The sequence below is a fragment of the Prenolepis imparis genome, unplaced genomic scaffold (genome assembly GCF_030444845.1).
Source record: "Prenolepis imparis isolate NDT839.2.m4 unplaced genomic scaffold, iyPreImpa1.0 SCAF_18, whole genome shotgun sequence".
Lineage (NCBI taxonomy): Eukaryota > Metazoa > Arthropoda > Insecta > Hymenoptera > Formicidae > Prenolepis > Prenolepis imparis.
In genome coordinates this window covers 264973-288522 of record NW_028141176.1, presented here as the reverse complement: position 1 = coordinate 288522, position 23550 = coordinate 264973, and the positions used below count along the sequence as shown (strand labels likewise).

The 23550-nt window shown below is 37.7% G+C and overlaps 2 protein-coding genes and 1 pseudogene across 2 annotated transcripts; all 3 read left to right on the top strand.

The window, feature by feature from the left end:
- Positions 1 to 12698: 12698 nt before the first annotated feature.
- LOC145946680 (uncharacterized) lies at positions 12699 to 15558 on the top strand. Its single transcript, XM_083056441.1, has 2 exons — positions 12699 to 13738; positions 13812 to 15558. The coding sequence occupies exons 1-2, from the start codon at positions 12699 to 12701 to the stop codon at positions 15556 to 15558; spliced, it is 2787 nt and encodes a 928-aa protein (XP_082912567.1).
- A 75-nt stretch (positions 15559 to 15633) lies between these two features.
- On the top strand, positions 15634 to 17816 carry LOC145946679 (uncharacterized). The gene is made up of 2 exons (XM_083056440.1): positions 15634 to 15806; positions 16010 to 17816. Exons 1-2 carry the CDS (start codon positions 15634 to 15636, stop codon positions 17814 to 17816), a joined length of 1980 nt encoding a protein of 659 aa, XP_082912566.1.
- A 3456-nt stretch (positions 17817 to 21272) lies between these two features.
- LOC145946678 (uncharacterized) lies at positions 21273 to 23284 on the top strand (annotated as a pseudogene).
- Positions 23285 to 23550: the final 266 nt, after the last annotated feature.

Below are 23550 nucleotides of genomic sequence, written 5' to 3'. Positions count from 1 at the left end.
CGAAGAATATTAAGGACTGTACAAAATGCGGAAGGTCTCATGCGTATAAATGTCCGACGTACGGTAAAGAGTGTAACGCGTGTCAAATTAAGAATCACTTCGCGAGTCAATGTTTTAAAAACAAAAATAAAACAAATAAGTCAAAAAATAAAGCGCTTGAAGTAGAGGAAGTAGGAAAACCGGAAGATTACATGTTTGTTGGTTCAATTGATCTCGATGAAATTGGTTCAAATGAGACAAATAAAATTCAAGCAAGTGAGTGGACGACGGAAATTAAAATAAGAGACATAGGAATATATTTTAAAATGGACACAGGTTCGCGTGTTAACACCTTGCCGTTAAAGACCTTTAACAAATTAGGATTTACAAAAAGCGTGCTAGAAAAAACAAATGTAGCTCTAACAGCATATATAGGCGATTTGCTTAAGATAGTAGGAAATTGTATCTTACCATGCGTAGTAGGTTCAAAACGCTATAATCTCCAATTTTTCGTGATAGATACAGATAAGATGCCATTATTAGGTTTACTGAGTTTAATTAAGCTAAATTTAGTGCAAAGGATAGAAGCTATCGATTCAATAAAGATGAGTTACGACAAATTAGTTAACGAAAATATAGAATTGTTTAAAGGTATAGGATGCTTAAGCAAACCATATCATATTAAATTGAAAGAGAACGCTACACCAGTAGTACATCCAGCAAGAAGAGTACCAGTGCATATTAAGGAAAAATTAAAAGAAAGTCTAGATAGTTTAGAAAAACAAGAAATTATTGCGAAAGTTGATTATAGCACGGAATGGGTAAATGCTCTTGTTATTGTTAGAAAACCTAATGGGAAATTGCGTATTTGCCTAGATCCACAAGATCTAAACAATGAAATCAAGCGCGAGTACTGTCAAATTCCAACCTTGGAACAAATTACAACTAAATTAGCGGAGTCTAAATATTTTAGCACACTTGATGCAACTAATGGATTTTATCAAATACAATTAGATAAAGAAAGCTCAGATTTGTGCACATTCGCGACGCCCTTCGGGAGATATAGATTTCTAAGGATGCTATACGGCATATGCTCAGCACCTGAAGTATTTCAGGATAGATTCAAATCAATCTTTGTAACCGAGGGCTCAGACGTATATATAGACGATATAATTGTATGGGGAAAAACAAAAGAAGAACATGAAGAAAGATTGGCAAAAGTCTTGAAGTTAGCTAAGGAAAACAATGTTAAATTTAATCTCCATAAATGTAATTTTGCTAAAAATAAAATAGAATATATGGGTCATATAATTTCGGACAAGGGCATGTATCCAAATGAAAATAAAATCCATGCTATGGAACTTCAAAAACCTGAAAATAAAAAAGATATACAGAGATTACTAGGTATGCTGACATATGTAAGTAAAGTTGTTAAAGGTTTCTCAGATAAAACTGCTCCGTTGAGAAATTTGTTAAAAGAGTAACAGAACAATGTAGTATTTATATGGACAGAAGAACATACTCGAGCGTTAAAAGAAATTAAAAAGATATTATGTATCCAACCGGTCTTACAGTTTTTGAAGCAAAGAAACAACTGTCTCAGTAGATGCATCGAAAGCAGGGCTTGGGGCTGTTTTAATGCAAAATAAATTACCATGTGCTTATGCTTCTAAAGCCTTAACCGATACACAAACTAGGTATGCGCAAATAGGAAAAGAATTACTAGCGATTTGTTTTGGACTAACTAAATTTCAAGTATATTTATACGGGAAAAAAGTAATAGTAGAAACAGATCATCAACCCCTGATTTCGATATTTAAAAAACCGTTGAATAAATGCCCAGCTCGCTTACAAAGGATGTTGCTACAGTTACAGAAATATGATATAGATTTAAGATATAAACCAGGTAAAGAATTAGCGTTAGCAGATGCATTATCGAGAGCATACATTAAAGAGCATAAAATAACAGAATGGGAAGAAGATATTGATGCTCAAGTTTGTTTAATAACTTATCAAATAAACGCGACACCGAAAAGAATGAAAGAATTAATAGATGAAACAAATAAAGATCAAGAGTTAATTGAGCTAAGAATAGTTATTCAAACGGGTTGGCCAAAGAATATTAAAAAATTACCGAACAATGTGAGAATTTACAATCAAAATAAGAATGAATTAACTATCGCGAACGGATTAATATTTAAAAGACAAAGTGTTGTAATACCGAAAAGTATGCGAAACGAAATGATAAACAGGGTTCATTATAATCATTTAGGTATAAACAAATGCCTCTCAATGGCAAGAATCGATATTTTGGCCTAACATGACAAATGAAATCAAACAAAAAATAGCAGGTCCGTTATGCCTGAAATATGTGAAATCGCAAAACAGAGAACCGTTAAAATCACACGAGGTACCGAATTTACCGTGGAATAAGATAGGTTGCGATATTTTTGAACTTAGAAGTAAGAAATACTTGTTATTAATAGATTATTTCTCAAAATATCCGGAAATCGCAGAACTTGAGAATAATATGACTAGCAACACCGTTATTAAAAAGATGAAGTCAATCTTCGCAAGACACAGCATTCCTCGGACGGTGATATCTGATGGTGGAACTCAGTTTACCTCAAAAGAGTTTGAACAGTTTTCAAAAGAATATGAGTTCGATCACATACTATCGTCGCCGACGTATGCTCAGTCAAATGGAATGGCCGAAAGAAACATTCAGACTATAAAAAACATGTTTAAGAAAATCTTAGAAGAAAATATGGATTGTTACATTATAGGAATACGCCAATTCTTGGTAAGGTATCACCTGCAGAAGCGCTAATGTCTAGAAATGTCTTAGATCAAAATTACCATATACAGACAAAATGTTAAAACCTAAAGTTAGAACAGAACAAATGAAAGGAACTATAGCGAAATTACAAAAGTATGAACAAAAGTATTATAATGCGAAAAACGCCAGAATGTTACCGCGGATACCAGACAATTCATTTGTATATGCTCAGCGTAGCCCAGGGTCCGATTGGTATCCTGCCATAGTTTTAAGTCAGATAAGAGATAGATCATATAAAGTTAAGTTTCAAAATGGCTCGATACTAGTCAGAAATAGAAGGTTTATAAAGCCAATAAAAGTCCCAAGAAAATCGAGAGAGTTTGAAATAGGAACAGAATCTTTTAAAAAAGAGAAGGGAAAGATAGAGCCAAAGATTTATATAGAAATAGAAAGTATTGAGAATGAGCCGGATCTAGATGTAAACAGCGAATCACAAGCTAACGAGAGTAGTTCAAGCACAGAAACGTTCGAAGAGGCGAGAATGGATTCAGAGTGTTCAGATTCAGATGCTGAGGTGGCTTTAGCAAATAAAACAGTAAGAACTGCATCAGGCAGATGAAGCAAACCACCTCAGAAGCTGGACTTATAGATTTAAGTGTTAAAACTTTATACTTTAAATAAAAAGGGGAGATGTAAGGTAGATGGCACGGTGTGCATAGGTGGCGTTACGATCACGAGGCGAATAAAGTAAGCACTCCACATAACGGACGGGTACATAATTTATCCTGACACGTTACAGCTACTGTAAAGATTAGGGAGCAGTTATTTATATCTTACAGTCCAGTTCCTGATGTCCTATCAAACCCCTCCAAGAATTTAAAGGAAAAAGCTACTAAATCAAGAGCTCTATACAGTCTACGTAAAAAGATGTTAGATTGCGAAGAAAGACGAGTAGAGGCGATTAACAAATTAATTGAGAAGATTGAAGAAAATAACCAAATTCAGCAAGAAAGAAATGTGATTTTTAAACGTTTAATTGCATCACAAAATGACAGAACACAATAGAATATAAAGATGTATAGAATATAAGTCTAAATTAATATTACAAGGAAATATTATAAGAATAAATATAAGTATATAGGATAAGATAAACTGTATATATAAATAATAAGTAATAATAACACCGACTTCTCTCGACCGTACTGGTAAATATATTTTATTAAATAAACATCACGATGTTTCGACCATAGATTTAGGTCCTTATCAAGTGATCTATAGAGGAAAAATACAGCGTTACAATAGTAGTCAACTCATGATTAAATTGCATATGATTTAATCTGGAAATAAGTGCCTACTTGCGATAATCTTAAGATGTCAGAAAATTCATTTTTTTGTCAGGTACACAAACGTTAGGTACATTCGACGAGCAAAGAGAAACTAAGTTAGTTTCTGGTCGAAACGTCGTGATGTTTATTTAATAAAATATATTTACCAGTACGGTCGAGAGAAGTCGGTGTTATTATTATTTAATTCAATTACTGGTGATTTCAAATACCTACATTTATAAATAATAAGGATAAATAAATAAGAAATATTTTGGTTTGTATAAATATGTTTATATTTTGCTTTTTTATAAATACATTGAGAAATATATAAATATGATTTTATATAATATAATTTCCTATTAATATAACTTTCTAAATATGAATATTTAAAATTCTTCCACAATTCGTCTACGCTTTTCCATTGCTCCTACAATTTCTTCTTCTTCGGCATCTTTGTAATTGAATTTGTATACTTATATTATTATCCAAGTAATCTTCATCTTGTACATTCAATTCGTCACCGTTGATTATAAAATTATGTAATACACATGCAGATGCTATCATTTGCATTCCTAAATCAAAATCGCTAATGTCCAAATATTTGAGTCTTCTAAACTTTGTTTTAAGTAATCCAAAACTTCTCTCAATAATGAAACGTATGGAGCTTAGTTTTGTATTATATCTCGACTGTGAACGCGTTAAGTGACCATTATCCCTGAATGGTGTCATTAAATTGCATAATAAGGGATATGCCGAATCTCCTATTAAATGTTGATTACGTGGAATTAGCGGTTTTTCTGCATTATTCATTGCGTGAAATAATGGACTCATCCGGAAAACACGAGAGTCATGCATACGTCCCGGCATGCCAATAAAGCAGTCAATTATAAATGAGCCTGTGTGATCACATACCCCTACAAATATGTTTAATATCAAGGTATAACATTTCTCATATTCAAAAATGAAGAATTTTTGTATTATATCAATTACTTATATACTTAATTTTTATAATACTTACCTTGCAAAATTATTGAGTGAAATCCTTTTCTGTTATAATAATCGTTTGCGTTCCCTACTGGTTGCTTACAGGGAATGTGGCAACCATCGATTGCACCAATTACCTCTGGAAATCCGTGCGATCGGTTTTCAAATATCTAAAATCAAATATATACATATACCAGGGTTGGCAAAAAACTTGTTTTTTTCATTTTAAACAAAAAACATTGATTTTTTTGTTTAAAACATGTTTCTTTTATTTTATACGTGTTTTTAAGTAAAGTAAGAAAAAAACATGTTTTAAACAAAAAAAACATGTTTTAAACAAGCAAAAAAAACACTTGATAGCTTTGATCTGTGTAATCGTAATGTAATGTAACCGTAATCGTAATGTAATGTTCGACCACTCGCGTCTTTTTTCTGAGGAATCCATTAAAAATATTAAACCGATAACATGGTGGCTTGCGTTAAAAGAAAATGTTAATACTGTAACGTTTGACTTATTGTTAGTTGAGTAATAATTCTTTATTAATATATAAAATTATATATTCTTTATTTTATTTTGAGTTATTAATTTTAATTAAATTTATAAAAGTAGGTATTAAAAAAATACCCAATATAATAACTGCAATGCAATTCCCAATTTCAATATGTTATTGTTACCGTTCATTTTTTCGTACTTAAATGTTTATTATTTTTTTAGTTAAAGGAATAACATTATTTAATTATTTGCAATAGATAAAATGTAAAATGCAATGTGTTATAATTTAGATTTTAATAGTTTGTGCAGATAGCTTTATAATTTATAAGTAGTCTTTAATATATTCAATTATATTGATTGTTACTTAATATATTTTTATCCTGGATATATTTAATATCCAAAAATAAATATTCTGTTAAAATAATACTTATCTTATTATTTTTATTTCATTATTTATATTTATATTTTTATATCTATATGTTACATATAAATATAGATAAAAAACTAAAAAAATTAAAACAAAAACCTTTTTGCAACATTAGTTTTGCACGTCTATTAGTTTTTGTTTTTCTTTACAGTTTCTTTTTCAAATAATCATATGTTTTAATTGCAATGTTTTAAACAGTTTTAAACAGTAGTTTAAAACTGTTTAAAACAAAAATGTTTAAAACAGTGTCCACTGTTTTAAACATGTTTTAATCAAACAGTTTTAAACAAATTGTTTAAAACATGCCAACCCTGACATATACCTATATAAAATAAAACTATATATAGTAACTATATATAGTAACTATATATAATAATTGTATATTAATAATTGTATATTATTTTATATTATTACTACCGAGTGCTTTTTGACGTTTTGATGAACACTATTTGTATGACGACAGATCACTTGTTATTCAAAACTAGGTTATGACACATCACGCCACAAAACACGCTCACTTGCAACGTATATAGTTCAGAAAAGTGTGTTCATCAGAAGTCGAACGCTGCTGATAGCATAACTTAAAGTGCTTTCTAAGCTGCTTTTTCTGCTAAACGCAGCCATTGATTTGCGCATATGCTTTCTTTTGTCCTTCTAACATTCCAAAGTGTCGTACATAATCTTCCGACATTTCTACTTTAAAATTTTCCCAAAGCTCTTCAGGATGTAATGGTTGACAATGTAATAATATACGTACAAATAATCTACGAAGTTGTCTTGGCATCATCCATCCAATAGCTTCGTCCATAGCTCGTTTCCATTCATCATCATCTTCAATCAAACCTAAAGCTAGACATGCTGCTGAAAATGATTGACAAACTTCTCCATTTACAGTTTTTAAATCATTAAAACTTTTAGCTCCCTTTACATTAAGTAATAATAATCGTAAATGAAATAATTCTGTTTGTGTTGGACTAACAGAATACATTCGTCCTATACAATTATAATGACTTTTGCATTTTTTCCAACGTGATACATTTCTACCATTGATTTTCTCTTTTTTAAATGTATAATAGCATGGAATTTCTACATAAAAATATTGTCTTGCTTCTTCGTCGCGAGAATTTAATGAGAAATAATTAAGCTGGCTAGTGTGGTCGATTAATTTAACTACCCTGTTGAGAAATAATTAATTAACATTGTAACTTGATTTATAGCAGAAGTCATTGCCTCTTCGATGGCTTCGTTTTCAATTACAATATTTTGTTCATTACTCAGACAACAAGTGTGTCTAAAACATATCTTAAAGACGTCTTTTTTAAGACTTTACAAAAAGACATCTTAAAGACATTTTTAAGACATGTTTTTTAAAGATCTTTAAGACTTTACAAAAAGACGTCTTAAAGACATTTTGAAGACATGTTTTTTAGAGATCTTTAAGACCTTACAAAAAGATGTCTTAAAGACATCTTCAAGACTTATTTGAACATACGTCTGAAAAATGTCTTTTATAAGACTTTTTTTGAATACATTTTGCATCGATATTGCAATTTATTGGTTAGAATATATGTATATCTATAACCAATAAATTCATATGTCAATGGGCATGATAAAAGCATTGACGATGTTGGTGATCTCATCATGTTGTCCTGTGTGCATATATGTATATATCTATACAGGATGTCCCAGAATGATGGGGACTAAATTCGTGTGCAGATTCCTGGGATCATTTGGAGACGATTTTTCCTCAGCAAAAATGTCGAGACACCAATAATTTTCGAGTTATAAGCGATTGAAAATAAAGGGTTTTTCGCAAACGAAGCCTTGTGGAAATAAAATAATAATAAATTCACATTCTTCAGTTAATTTCAGGTAGAGTTTACTTTAATAGAATTTTAATTTAAGGCTTAGTTACAAAGATACATGATGGCAAAAATTGGAAACATGCAAAAAATAATGACCTCTCTCGACATTTTCGCTGAGGAAAAATCGTCTCCAAATTATCCCAGGAATCTGCGCACGAATTTAGTCCCCATCATTCTGGGACACCCTGTATATTGTCGATATGTATTTAATCGATTTTATAATAATTAAATGAGTTTCATTAAAAGAAATATTTAATAAACGTAAAATTTTTAATATATATATATATATATATATATTATTTAAAATATTCTCGAATAAAGATTAACTTTTGATTTTAATATAAGACTAAATAATAATAATACATATATTTTTATATATTTATTTGAATTTATATTTATATATTATTTTACATTTAAAAGTGTCACGAGATTTTTCACATAATCGAAAAAATTCTTTATTATATTACTTTTTTTCATTCACATATTTTTTAATAAAGAAATTTTTTGTAGAAAGTTGAACAACATTATTGATTGTATCAATATTTATTGATTTGTATGATTTATTAGGCGATCCTTGAGATTTGATAGTGATGCGAGCAGTATTTTTTTCCTGCAGGACGTGCAGGACGTCGGACAACTATTGATGGATCTAGGCACTCAGGGCCAGGACAAGAAGAGCAGTTATTTCATCGCGTGCTTCCTGGCGGCGCATGGCGCCGACCTGGAGTTGAAGAACAAGAGGGGCCAGAAACCTTTGGACCTTTGTCCGGATCCCAATCTCTGCAAAACCTTAATTACCTGCCTCAAGGACAAGGAGTCGTTATATTAGTATCTGAGCGTGTGCGCTCCCTGATTTTTTAAATCTTTGGTTTCTTAATTTCTTAACCCGTTTTATAAACAAAAAATATTATTTAATATTATTAAATTATAATTTAATATTATTTAAAAATATTATTTCAATATTGTTAAGTATAATCGAGTCCTTCTTTTAAACTTTATCTAATATAATAATCAATTACCGGCATTTAAATACGAGATAGAATTTTTTCTTTTGCAAAAAATGATACATAAAAGTAAAAGATTTAATCACGAAAGATCAAACGCAAACTCGATATATTTTCTACAAATTCGATCAAATTAGATGTTCCAAAAACAGTTTCTTGTACAATTATACATATATTTCATACACTTCTGTATAATGTTCACTACGCGACTTTTCTTTCTTCCAGACATGATATCGAAATCGTTACCCTATCGGCAGCGATCGACGAGTGCTTCGTGTGCTCTGACGGCAAACGGGAATGTTTAGCCCATGCTTTACTGAAAATAAGAAGACTCTGTCACCGATCGGATTGCGCGCTTGAATTTTCCGAGGTCGATTATACGATAGATGAATTATAGTATAATTTACGATTATCTGCGACATTTTTCGCGAGAGGAAAAACTGACTAATTTCTTAACAGTTATTTTTGACAACAAGATTATATCGAGCCGAATCGACAGAGCAATATTGGTTTAAAAAGACATGATCCAGTTGCAAAAAACTGAAAAATGTATGAAAACACTATATGTATATGCTAAATAATAATATAACCGACATAAAATTTATATTGATTATATTTATAGCATAAGTGCCTTTTATATCAACTTTATTAGTAATAAATAAATGTATTACAAATTTATAAAAATCAAATCTTTTATTAAAGATCCGAAACATTTTAGTTTTAGACTCTTGAAAATGTGGATCATTATTGATTCAATGATATTTTATTTTACAACTATTTTTTATCATGGAATATTGCTATATGTGCTAGTGAAGCAAATTAATTAACACCCCGTATATTATTAATCATAATATCTATATATTATGGACACATTATATATTATAATTTTTCTGAATAATAAATAAATATATACATATATGTATACATAAAGTAATATTCACACATGTGTTGCTATGGTAATAAATAAACTGTCGAACTTTCTTTTCACCTGTGCGTCCATCATAGTGTGCTCCACATTTTCGTCGCTCACGATGAAATATATATTAATAATTATAATATTCATTGAATATATATATATAACAAAGAAGCAGTTCAAATATAAAGACAAAGGTATGTATATATTCCAGGGTTGGCATGTTTTAAACAATTTGTTTAAAACTGTTTAAAACATTGCAATTAAAACATATGATTATTTGAAAAAGAAACTGTAAAGAAAAACAAAAACAAACAAAAACTAATAGACGTGCAAAACTAATGTTGCAAAAAGGTTTTTGTTTTAATTTTTTTAGTTTTTTATCTATATTTATATGTAACATATAGATATAAAAATATAAATATAAATAATGAAATAAAAATAATAAGATAAGTATTATTTTAACAGAATATTTATTTTTGGATATTAAATATATTAAGTAACAATCAATATAATTGAATATATTAAAGACTACTTATAAATTATAAAGCTATCTGCACAAATTATTAAAATCTAAATTATAACACATTGCATTTTACATTTTATCTATTGCAAATAATTAAATAATGTTATTCCTTTAACTAAAAAAATAATAAACATTTAAGTACGAAAAAATGAACGGTAACAATAACATATTGAAATTGGGAATTGCATTGCAGTTATTATATTGGGTATTTTTTTAATACCTACTTTTATAAATTTAATTAAAATTAATAACTCAAAATAAAATAAAGAATATATAATTTTATATATTAATAAAGAATTATTACTCAACTAACAATAAGTCAAACGTTACAGTATTAACATTTTCTTTTAACGCAAGCCACCATGTTATCGGTTTAATATTTTTAATGGATTCCTCAGAAAAAAGACGCGAGTGGTCGAACATTACATTACGATTACGGTTACATTACATTACGATTACACAGATCAAAGCTATCAAGTGTTTTTTTTTCTTGTTTAAAACATGTTTTTTTTGTTTAAAACATGTTTTTTTCTTACTTTACTTAAAAACACGTATAAAATAAAAGAAACATGTTTTAAACAAAAAAATCAATGTTTTTTGTTTAAAATGAAAAAAACAAGTTTTTTGCCAACCCTGATATATTCATATACTCAATATTATTCATATTTATTCATTAAAATATTGAATTGTAAATTACACATATGTATGTGTGTTGCATGGCTACCCACATAGAAAAAAATATTTGAGACGAATCAGATATTTCTCATTCTACATCTGCATATCAGACTTTTTAAAAAATCTTTAAATAGCTTTCCTATAAAATCAATATTTTTGATTTAAGACAATACAAAAAACAATACAAAATACAATACAAAAATTTTACATATAGTTTGCTATTATCTGTGTAATCGTATGATCTGTGTAATCGTAATGTAATGTAACCGTAATCGTAATGTAATGTTCGACCACTCGCGTCTTTTTTCTGAGGAATCCATTAAAAATATATAATATATATATTATGTAATGACTCTTTACAATTTTGTATACAAAATTTTTTATATAACGCGTTTACAAGTTAATTCAAAGTGCACAAGTTACGTGTTTCACCATGTATATGGATTTTTTTTTGAATAATTATAAAAAATTCTAACTTTCTTACTTTTATATTCTAACATTTCAGGTTGTTTGGATTTCTTCGCACTTATCTATTAAAAAAACGGAGACTCTTCAGATTCAATATATCTTTTAAGTGTGCTTTATATCTCGTCTGTTTCAAGAAACAAAAAGGTACATATATATATATATATATATATATATATATATATATTTATATCTATATACATAATATCTATATATGCCAAAATTATCTATATATGAAAGCCTGTTTTTTCGAATAGCAATAATAATCGCAAAGAAATATTTTTACATTTGACGTGTCACCTCTATTTTGTGGAAATATATTTATAATAGTTACGTTGAGTTAAATTATAATATAATATTATGAAAAATGATTTTTTTATTATTTATTAATCAATCTGGAATAATTGGTCATTTATTATCGGAATTTTTCTAAGTTGAACATATACATGATGTTCGAAATTGCAATAATATATCCGCTTTAATTTATTTCGGCTGTTGTGATAATATTTCGCGGTCGAATAAATAGCAGAAAAAAGTTCACCTAGCTAGGAATAACTATGTCATAAATCATCGAGGCAATTAAAGCGTCAATAATAAATAACAAATACGCAACGGTTACCGCACTGAGTTACAACTACCAACGTCGCGAAACACATGCGCAAAACGATCACGTGATTTCCGAGGGCCAATCGATGGAACAATCGATTGCCTCGCGCATGTCAGGCCCGTGCTTACTCAGCGCGGATTGCGCGGCAGCCAATGGCGCCAGACGCCCTTGCGTCACTTCAACAACTTTAAATTTGTTGAAAATTGATTGGCGCGTGGTGACGTGACGGGCTCCTGCACCGAGACAATAAAGGGAGCGCCGACAAAATTCTAAGGGCCTTATCTCAGTATATCGCAGTCAAACCGCATATCGCATCTCCGCCTTATTATTAAAACTGCAAATTCGTTGACGACCTCCGCTTACCATTATTACGTTTTCTCTTTGATTTATCGCTCTGAAAAGTATTCAAGTTTTGTATTAATATTGTGCGTGTTCACTTTTGTTAATTAGTGTATGTCAATTAATTAAAAGTCTTTATATACAAAAAAACGGTGACTTATCTATCCAGCGCATCCTATCTTCACGACGCGCGTTCTCGAACATATTTTTGGTCCTTCGAGCCGGATAGCGTCGTCGCGCCGGCACCCGCAAGTTCGTGAGCGTGACTTTTCGAGTGGAGTGAAGTGAGTGTCCGCCAAAGCCGAGTGCAAGCAACAATGATGGATGTGGCCACGCTGATTGACTCTCAACGCGAGATCCAAGTCCGCATCTCACGCTCGGTGGAGTACCTGAGGAAACTGGGCAACGCCAACATCACCGCCAGTGCCGTCACCACACGCACCAGAATCGTCGATCAGTTGTGGACGAAATTTGAGGCTCAACATGACCTCATTCGCGCGGCCCTGAAAGACAAATTTATTGACAGTGATTATTTCAAATCAGAGCTGCATGAGGATACAGAGAACCTCTACGTGGCGCAGCGGAGCCTGCTGGATGGCTACGCCGAACTATTCCGGGAGCCGCCCGTGCGTCTAACTCACGATGTCGCATCGAAGTCCTCGCTGCCGCGCATCAAGGTGCCGCCGTTCTCGGGCACCTATGCTGATTGGCCATCCTTCCGAGATCTCTTCCTCTCCGTCGTCGGGAACAATGCGTCGATTTCAAACATCGAGCGCTTTCACCACCTCCGCTCAAGTGTGACAGGGCAGGCTGAAAAATTAATCAGATCATTACCTGTCACCGGTGATAATTACGATCGCGCTTGGGTGATCTTGAGCAAACACTACGACAACAAGAGAGAGCTTATCCGCTCCAACTTTGCCACGTTCGTCAACGTGTCAAAGATGAAGGGAGATACCGCCGATGAGCTGAGCCGCATCCACAACGCCGTCACCACCGTCGTCAACTCACAGGAGAGCATCGGTCGCCCAATCGACACGCACGGGATGGACCTCTTCAACTACCTGGTCACTGAACTATTCGACGCAACCACTCGCTTAGAATGGGAGTCCACTTCGGGATCCGTCGAACCACCATCGCACGAGACACTTCTCGACTTCATCAGCCGACGGATTTTGACACTCAACGCCGCACGACCGAAAGGGGTCAGCAAAACCTCAGGAGATGCACCACGGGCCGCCAAGTCACACGTCGCGAAGCACGGACCGGCATCTCCACAATGTGCACTTTGCCGTGAGAAACACGTACTAATGGCCTGCCGCGAGTTCAAGGCCAAAACCGCTACGGAGCGAAAGACGTTCGTTGAGACGAACAAGCTCTGTTTTAACTGTCTGGGGAACCACTTTATCTCACGGTGTCAATCCAAAAAGAACTGCCTCACTTGCTCGTCACCACACCATGCTGCACGGAACTCACACCGCATCCTCAACGTCCGAGGTCAACACGTCTGCCGCCACATCAGCTTCCACACTTGCCACTACACTGGCCACTACACGTCAGAGCAAGGATAGAAAGGCCATCCTCCTAGCAACAGCACGCGTCAACATCGCCGACCGGCATGGATCCCCTCACGCGGTACGAGCCCTGATCGACCAGGGTTCCGAGCTGTCCATCGTCTCCGAGACATTGGGTCAACGGTTGCGACTGCAGCGAGTGTATACGGGGCTGTCCATCTTTGGCGTCGGAGGAGCCCGTCCAGGACCAACCCGCGGCAAGGTCACGTTGAATATCACTTCAGACGTGACCAACGCTGAGTTCTCCGTGGTGGCGTATGTACTACCGCGCCTCTCGATACAACAAGGCCGCGCATCAAGGGCCGACCACCGCTGGTCCCACATCCGAGGACTCCAGCTAGCCGACCCACGGTTTCAGGACGACGATCTAGCGGAGCTACTCCTGGGAGCAGAAGTCTGCTCCTTCATCATCGAGGAGGGAGTACGCAAGGACGGACCAGAGATGCCGATCGCCCAGCGGACCATCCTTGGTTGGATTCTCTCCGGGGGTTCCGATGCAGCGTCAACCGAAGATCACCGCCGCACATTCCGGTGCACCGCCGATTACGACCTCGCCGACCTGGTTCGGCGATTCTGGGAGCAGGAACAGGAGCCCAACGCTGTCACATCACTCACTCCCGAGGAACAAAGATGCGAGGAGCTCTTTGTGCGCAGTCACACCCGCACTATCTCTGGGAGATACGTAGTGAGGTTGCCTTTCTCCTCATCACCGACGACACTCCAGGAAACCCGCAAGCCAGCTGAACGCCTCCTGACAGCTATGGAGCGACGTTGCGTCCAGGATCCTCGCTTCGATGACCTCTACCGAAGCTTCATGCGGGAGTACGAAGACCTGCAACACATGACGATGTCAAACACTGTGTCAACTGCCAATCAAAGCAAGTGCTACCTACCTCATCATGGAGTCTTCAAGGAATCCAGCATCACCACCAAGTTGAGGGTCGTCTTCAACGGGTCTCAGCGCACACGAGCAGAAGAATCGCTGAACACGCACCTCCTCACTGGCGCAAATCTTCTTCCAACACTCGCCGACGTGCTGCTCCGATGGCGTCAATACCGATACGCCTTCGTCGCTGACATAGAGAAGATGTATCGACAAATTCTCGTGCATCCAGATGACTGCAGCTTCCAGACGATCCTGTGGCGGCATTCTACTGACGATGAAGTGCAGGAGTACCAGCTGCGGACGGTGACCTATGGTCTCGGTTGCGCTCCATTTCTCGCCATACGGACACTTCAACAACTGGCCAAGGACGAAGAAGAACGTTTTCCTCGCGGCGCTGTAGCGTTGCGACGGGATTGCTACGTCGACGATGTGGTCACCGGAGCAAAGACCATCAACGAAGCGATCATCCTCCAAGCGGAGCTACGCAACCTCTGCATGGCGGGCGGATTCCCGTTAAAAAAGTGGGCAGCCAACGAAGAAAGAATCCTGACGGGCGTTCCACACGATCATCGCCTGCAGCAGTCACAGCACTCGTGGGATGGAGAGGGCCACTCAACGTTGGGACTACGGTGGCATCCTCAAGGCGATCAATTCTCCTTCGTGCTGCAATTCTCCACCTGCTATCACGGAGTACACGAAGAGACGTGTTCTCTCTGAAACCGCACGTCTCTTCGATCCATTGGGTTGGCTCGCTCCAGTCATCATCCGTGCGAAGATCCTCATCCAGACTACATGGCTCCATTAGACTGGGATGCCCCACTGCCGCCAGCAGACGCTCATCGTTGGCAGCAATTTCTGAGTGAACTCCATCATCTCGATCGCCTAAGAATACCTCGCTGGCTCGGCACTGGACTTGAATACTCATCGCTGCAACTCCATGGTTTCGCCGACGCATCCGAACGAGGGTATGCCGCAGCCGTGTACCTCCGCATCGCTGGAAAAGACGGAACTTCAGTACAATTGTTAATGGCCAAAAGCAAGGTGGCACCTGTCAAACAGGTGACCTTGCCGAGACTTGAGCTTTGCGCTGCCACATTACTCACCACGTTGACACAGCACGTTCAGCACACACTCGACTTGAAAGACGCAACAACTCATCTGTGGTCAGACTCGAAGGTCACACTCCAGTGGATCCAAGGACACGCATCGCGGTGGAAGACCTTCGTTGCCGGGTGTCTCACATCCAGACGTTGCTGCCAAATGCACTATGGAGACACGTGGCTGGTCGAGATAACCCTGCGGATTGTGCATCAAGGGGCATTAATCCGACGGAACTAAAAAATCATACGTTATGGTGGACAGGACCTACCTGGTTGCTGGAGGATGAGACTGCATGGCCGAACACCCGAGAGGACGACCTTCCTGAGAGACGAGCCACTAGCCTGCTGACGAAGAGCTTGGTCCTCATGGAACCTGAGCTCCTTCTTCGCTTCTCGTCGCTGCACCGCCTGTTACGAATCACGGCGTGGTGTCGTCGCTGGCTACGCCCGGCAGAACCAACTGTCACACCTGGACTGCCACTGACCTCGGACGAATTGGATGCGGCGCTATCACACTGGCTACGAGAAGTACAATCACTTCACTTTTCAGATGAGGTCGCCGCTGCCTCTGCAGGCCGCACTGTTGCAACTCGCAGTCCGCTGGCCAAACTGTCTCCATTCATCGACGCACATGGCGTGCTGAGAGTAGGAGGACGTTTAAAAAATTCACTCTTGTCACCGGACGAGAGACATCCGATGATTGCTCCAACGACTTCATGGCTGACTCGACTGCTGATCGATTCTTGTCATCGCCGGACCTTGCACGGAGGAGTGCAACTGACCCTTGGATTGCTTCGACAGCGTTTCTGGATACCTCGAGGACGTTCAACAGTGAAGCAGCGACTCCATCGCTGTGTCACCTGCACAAGGTGGCGAGCGACGACACCACAACCGCTGATGGGCGATCTGCCACGCAGCCGGGTCACTCCAACACGGCCATTTCTCCGCACTGGGTTGGACTACGCGGAACCAATCCTCATCTGGACCAGCAAGGGTCGCGGCCACCGCGCCTACAAGGGCTATATTGCAGTCTTCATCTGCTTCTGGTCGAAGGCCATTCACCTAGAGCTCGTCTCGGATTACTCGTCTGAGGCCTTCATCGCCGCCCTTCGCCGATTTGTCTCCCGACGAGGTCTCTGCGCCGACATCTTCAGCGACTGCGGCACAACCTTCGTTGGAGCTGACCGCACCTTACGAGAGCTCTTCATTGCGGCGTCGTCGGAGAGTCAAGGAATCGCACGCGCAGCAGCCAAGGAAGGAATCCGCTGGCACTTCAACCCGCCGGCGGCTCCGCACTTCGGTGGATTATGGGAGGACGCAGTCAAATCCGCTAAGTACCACTTGCGGAGGGTGATAGGCGAAACCACCCTCACCTTTGAGGAGTTGAACACACTTCTCACTCAAATTGAGGCATGTCTAAATTCTAGACCGTTACAGGCACTATCAGACGACCCAGACGATGTTTCAGCGCTCACTCCTGGACATTTCCTGATCGGGGCGCCTCTTCTCGCCATCCCTGAGCCGCTGCAGGAGGATAAACCTGGAAACACGAGGTCACGATGGCATCATTTACAGCAGATGAGAGACCACTTCTGGGGACGGTGGTCTACAGAATATATACACGGACTCACCTCTCGATTCAAATGGTTGAAGAACGAGACGGCACCCCGCATCGGAGCACTCTGCCTAGTACGCTCCGAGATTTCTCCTTCAAGCCGATGGCCTCTTGCCCGGATCACGAAGTTGCATCACGGAGCCGACGGCGTCGTGCGTGTGGTCGCCGTCCGGACCGCTGCCTCCGAGCTCGTGCGGCCGTTCGTGAAAATCGTTCTGCTTCCCGGCGTTGAAGCAGACGTAGCGAACACCGACATTTAACACACCACTCATTCAACACAAAATCACACCTCTCACACTTTACACAACACACTCGATTCACACGCACTTCCGGTTACGCTATCTCAAATTCACCAGCATTTCTTTTTCCATCACAGCCGCACTCTCAATATACACACTGCACGTCATCTAAACACTACCGGAGAATCAATTTTACCGCATTGCATTCGGTCATAATTGTCTCACACGATCACTTTAATCCGCGTTATTCACTAAACACGTGTCGCACATACCACAGCTGATCGAACCTCGCGTGACACGCGATCACCACGTGCGTCATAACGCGCAGCCGCACCGTTACAATCACCGACCAATGAAGCGCGCTCTGCGACCAGCGATCATTATTTTGTCACGACGTAACAAGGCGGGCGGGATGTTCGAAATTGCAATAATATATCCGCTTTAATTTATTTCGGCTGTTGTGATAATATTTCGCGGTCGAATAAATAGCAGAAAAAAGTTCACCTAGCTAGGAATAACTATGTCATAAATCATCGAGGCAATTAAAGCGTCAATAATAAATAACAAATACGCAACGGTTACCGCACTGAGTTACAACTACCAACGTCGCGAAACACATGCGCAAAACGATCACGTGATTTCCGAGGGCCAATCGATGGAACAATCGATTGCCTCGCGCATGTCAGGCCCGTGCTTACTCAGCGCGGATTGCGCGGCAGCCAATGGCGCCAGACGCCCTTGCGTCACCTCAACAACTTTAAATTTGTTGAAAATTGATTGGCGCGTGGTGACGTGACGGGCTCCTGCACCGAGACAATAAAGGGAGCGCCGACAAAATTCTAAGGGCCTTATCTCAGTATATCGCCGCATATCGCATCTCCGCTTATTATTAAAACCGCAAATTCGTTGACGACCTCCGCTTACCATTATTACGTTTTCTCTTTGATTTATCGCTCTGAAAAGTATTCAAGTTTTGTATTAATATTATAATATGCGTGTTCACTTTTGTTAATTAGTGTATGTCAATTAATTAAAAGTCTTTATATACAAAAAAACGGTGACTTATCTATCCAGCGCATCCTATCTTCACGACGCGCGTTCTCGAACACATATAATTTAAAATTAAATTTTCACAAATTATATTGTTACGTCCAGACTCAAGAAAGGAAGAGTCGAAAGGAAGGACGTAACTAAATTTATCTTTTCGAACGACGGCAGACTATCCGTCTGTTCGACCCGAACGAACGTCCGGGCCCAAATAGGTCAACGACCGCAAGGGTCGCTCTTACTCTATTTAAAGGGCCGTTCGCTCGGTGGTCCCTTTTTGGCAAGAGAATTTAATCTCTTTTACGCAGGATGGGACCTTGTGCGATCCTGGTTTACGGGACTGAGTGGGAACGGGTTATTAATAAATGAAAATCATTTGTGTTGAAATTTATAAATTTAATCCTAATATAGAGACGAAAGAATTTATATACATAATAATATAATCGACGGACTTAGTTGCTAATGAAGAGTGAGTGTATGTGTATGGGTCGCGGGTGATACATTAGTACGGAGGTCTTCAATCGGGGCAGAAAGGGGTAAGAGTTATTGTTTAAATTTTAGAGGCCCCGATTGGTGGTTACAATTATCTAAATGCTAATAGATGTATAATTTTTGTGTCCATGTTTGTGCATGTAAGAGAGGATTCTAGGTTATATGAGTTCGGTAATTATGGCGGTGGAGGGGGGATAGGTTCGTAGGAGAAGGTGTGCAGGGACGGCTAAAGGATATCTACGCCCGGGAACATACCAGGGGATGATGTTATTCCTATCAGTGGTCTCTAGAAATTCGCGTAAGGCCTCATGGTCTACGGGGCCTGGACCAATCGTGAAAGCTCCCTCAGGGACTTCTCGTATCCCTGGGAGCTGGTTTATCAGCCAAGCTCTAAATTGCTCGTATGAGAGCTTGGCAGGCGATTCTGATTCCTCGGAATCGTCGTCGCTGATATCTATTACCTCAAACCCTTCCGGATGTTCCCTATTTACAGAGGACGTTGGGGATGAGGGAGGAGAATCTTCGAGAGTGATTGTTGAGGGAGCCGGAGACGGAGATCTAGGTGGGTCAGGGCGTTCAGGAGAAGCAGAGGGGAGAAAGGGAGAAGGGCTCCGCGGAGAATCGGCGTCCTCAGAGGAAACAGAGGAGTGAGGGGAAGGGGCCCGCTGAGGTATAGCGGGTTCGGGAGAAAGAGGAGAAGGAGTTCGCGGGGAATCGAAAAATTCTGCAGAAGCAGAGCGGGAGACGGCGTCAGCGGAGTTTCTATATGTTCGGGTGAGGAAATAGGAGAGACCGTAGGGTGATACGTGTTAGTTGTCTCTGTGTGAATCGGTGTGTTAATTTTTCTTAGGGAGCCGAAGGTTTCGCCCGCAGCCAGACTCCGTGCCAACGCTTTCTTTAACCGCCTATTACGCCGGTTTCGCGCCAATTTAGCAGCGGTTCCCGAGGGTCGTCTCCTTGGATTTTCCACTACGAGAGCGAATAATAAAGTAACCGGACAAGAAGAGTTCTTACTGAAAAATAACTCTGGGAGTTCTTGTAAGAGAAAAAAAAGTATATATATATATATTTATTTTTATATAATTTTGATATTTTAATTATTTCATAATTTAGTTAGTTATTGTATTACTTATTTGTTCGTTCGAGAGAGAGAGAGAGAGAGAGAGAGAGAGAGGGAGAGAGGGAGAGAGGGAGAGAGGGAGAGAGGGAGAGAGGGAGAGAGGGAGAGAGGGAGAGAGGGAGAGAGGGAGAGAGGGAGAGAGGGAGAGAGGGAGAGAGGGAGAGAGGGAGAGAGGGAGAGAGGGAGAGAGGGAGAGAGGGAGAGAGGGAGAGAGGGAGAGAGGGAGAGAGGGAGAGAGGGAGAGAGGGAGAGAGGGAGAAAGAGAGAGAGAGAGAGAGAGAGAGAGAGAGAGAGAGAGAGAGAGAGAGAGAGAGAGAGAGAGAGAGAGAGAGAGAGAGAGAGAGAGAGAGAGAGAGAGAGAGAGAGAGAGAGAGAGAGAGAGAGAGAGTGTGCGCTAAACCTCGAGTGCAAAATCGAGGGTCTGAAGCCCCCTGTGGTGCAGGGATATGCGATACCCGCGAAAGACAACCGCATCCGAACCTCCAATCGAGCAGACTTTGTGATCGGAGAGGCGAGAACATTCGTCGTTTTCTGTATGTAAAAAATACCAGAAATGAAGAAAAACAGCTATGATCTTTCGAATGTAGAGATTTCAAGCTTTGAAACCCTTTTTTAAAATTAAAATTTTTATTTTTTAGAACAAAGTTACAGCTATTTAAAATTTGCCTATGTTTTAGACAATTTGTTTTTATCCTTTAATTATTGTGAGGAGTGTGTATATAAATAATTCAAAAAATTTTTTAATAAAGTATTTTTTATTAGGATATATAATAATATTTAATTAAATAACAGGTTTGTAAGAAGAATCTAAGAACACAATGCCAAAAATTAAAAAATTTAAAGAGTTATCAAAAAGACAACAAAATCGTCGTTTATTATTGGCTACACAAAATGACAATATTTTTGTTAAGCTTCCAAAGAGGCTTCTCAATAACAATCAAGATTCTTCTCTCAATAACAAGCAAGATTCTTCTTATGCAGAATCCTCTCCCAAAAATTGCAGTACAATGCAATTGTCCCCTGAAATAAATATACAAAATATACAATCAGATGATATTGATTTAGATAATATAGAAGAGTCTAATTTATTATATAATAATAGAGACGAACCAAAAGACACTTTACAGGACCAATTACATATGTGGGCTACTAAATATAATATCACTCAAAAATCTTTCACAGCCTTATTGTGTATTTTGCGGAAAGAAGGTCACAATGATTTGCCCAGTGATGCTCGAACATTGTTAGGCACACCCAAAAATGCAATTATTCAATAGTGTGGAGGTGGTCATTACTTTTATTATGGTCTGGAAAAGGCATTAAAAGAAAAATTAGAATATAAAAATATTAATAATGATATAATAGAAATTAATATTAATATCGACGGATTACCTCTTGCTAAAAGTTCCCACAGTCAATTGTGGCCTATACTTGGCCAAATCTATAATATTCATGTCACGGAACCCTTTTTAATTGCTGCTTTTCATGGTTATAAAAAACCTACACATGCACAAGATTTGCTAGAAGAATTCTGTAATGAGTATCGCATCCTCCATGAAGAAGGCTTTTTATTCAACAATAAAAATTACCGTGTTACAATCAGAGCAATTATTTGTGATGCTCTTGCCAAATCCTATGTAACTGGCTCAAAAGGGCACAATGCATATTTTGTCTGTGGCAAATGTTTTTGCGAGAGTGATTATATTAATCACAAAATAGTTTTTTTGGATGAAAATGCTCCGCTGAGGACGAACAGCAATTTCCGCACTCGAGAAAATGAAGAGCATCACATTTGTATTTCGCCTTTCGAAAACTTGTCTATAGACATGATAAACAATTTTCCATTAGATTACATGCATCTAATTTGTTTAGGAGTGATGAAAAAGATGCTAAATCTATGGGTTAAAAAGGCCATCAAATATCACGATTACGTACAGCACATATACAAGAATTATCAAGAGATATAATAGGATTACACGAATATATACCCATTGAATTTGCACGTCGTCCACGGGGTATTAATGAATTAGACCGTTAGAAGGCCACAGAATATAGAATATTTCTTTTATATTTAGGACCTATTATTTTGAACAAATATCTAAATGCGGATTATTTTCAACATTTTTGCGTTTTACATACGGCTATACGGATTTTATGTCACCCAGAAGATTGTTTCCGGAATAATTTTTATGCAAATGAATTATTGCTTTATTTTGTCAAGATGTTCAAAATATTATACGGCAAGGATAATTTAGTTTATAATATACACAATTTAATACATCTCTCTCAAGATGTAAAAATATGTGGATCGCTTGATACATTCAGTGCGTTTCCATTTGAAAATCATCTAAAAAAGTTAAAATAAATGTTACGAAAGGCAGAAAAATCGTTATCTCAGTTACATAATCGAATTAATGAAAATGCAAGATTTGCAAATAAGAATCAAAATATTTCAGTAAATGCACCATTACTTTTAAAACCAAACAGAAAGAACTTACCATTAGGATGTGTAAATTCGCACAAGCAGATCAAATTTAAAAATTTTATATTAACAACAAAATCCGCAAATAATTGCTGCTATTTGAAGAATGGATCCATTTTTTGTATCGAATATATTGGTTTCAAAAATAAATGCCCCGTTATCGTTGGAAAAAAATTTATCAATTTTAGACCCATACCAGGATATCCATGTAATTCCCAAAATATGGAAATATATATAGCAAACAAAGGGATGCATTTAGAAATAATTTCTGTAAAAGAAATAGCTAAAAAAGCTTCTAAAATATTATTCAACAATGATTATTATATAATGCCTCTTTTACATTTATAAGTGAGTGATAAATAATTTGTTTTATCATGCTTACTTTGTAAATATATCCATCACATGGAATCAATATTTATAATCCAGTTTTATTTAATTTATTATTTCAGATGTACTATGTTATATTTTATGATGATTGGTGCTCAACAGTGCCACAACTTTGGGTGGATTCAAACAATAAAACTTTTTACTGGCCACCTAAAGAAATTAATCCCACAGCAGCCATAATAAAAAATATCCATCCCGGTGATAACTGGAATAAACAAATTTACCGG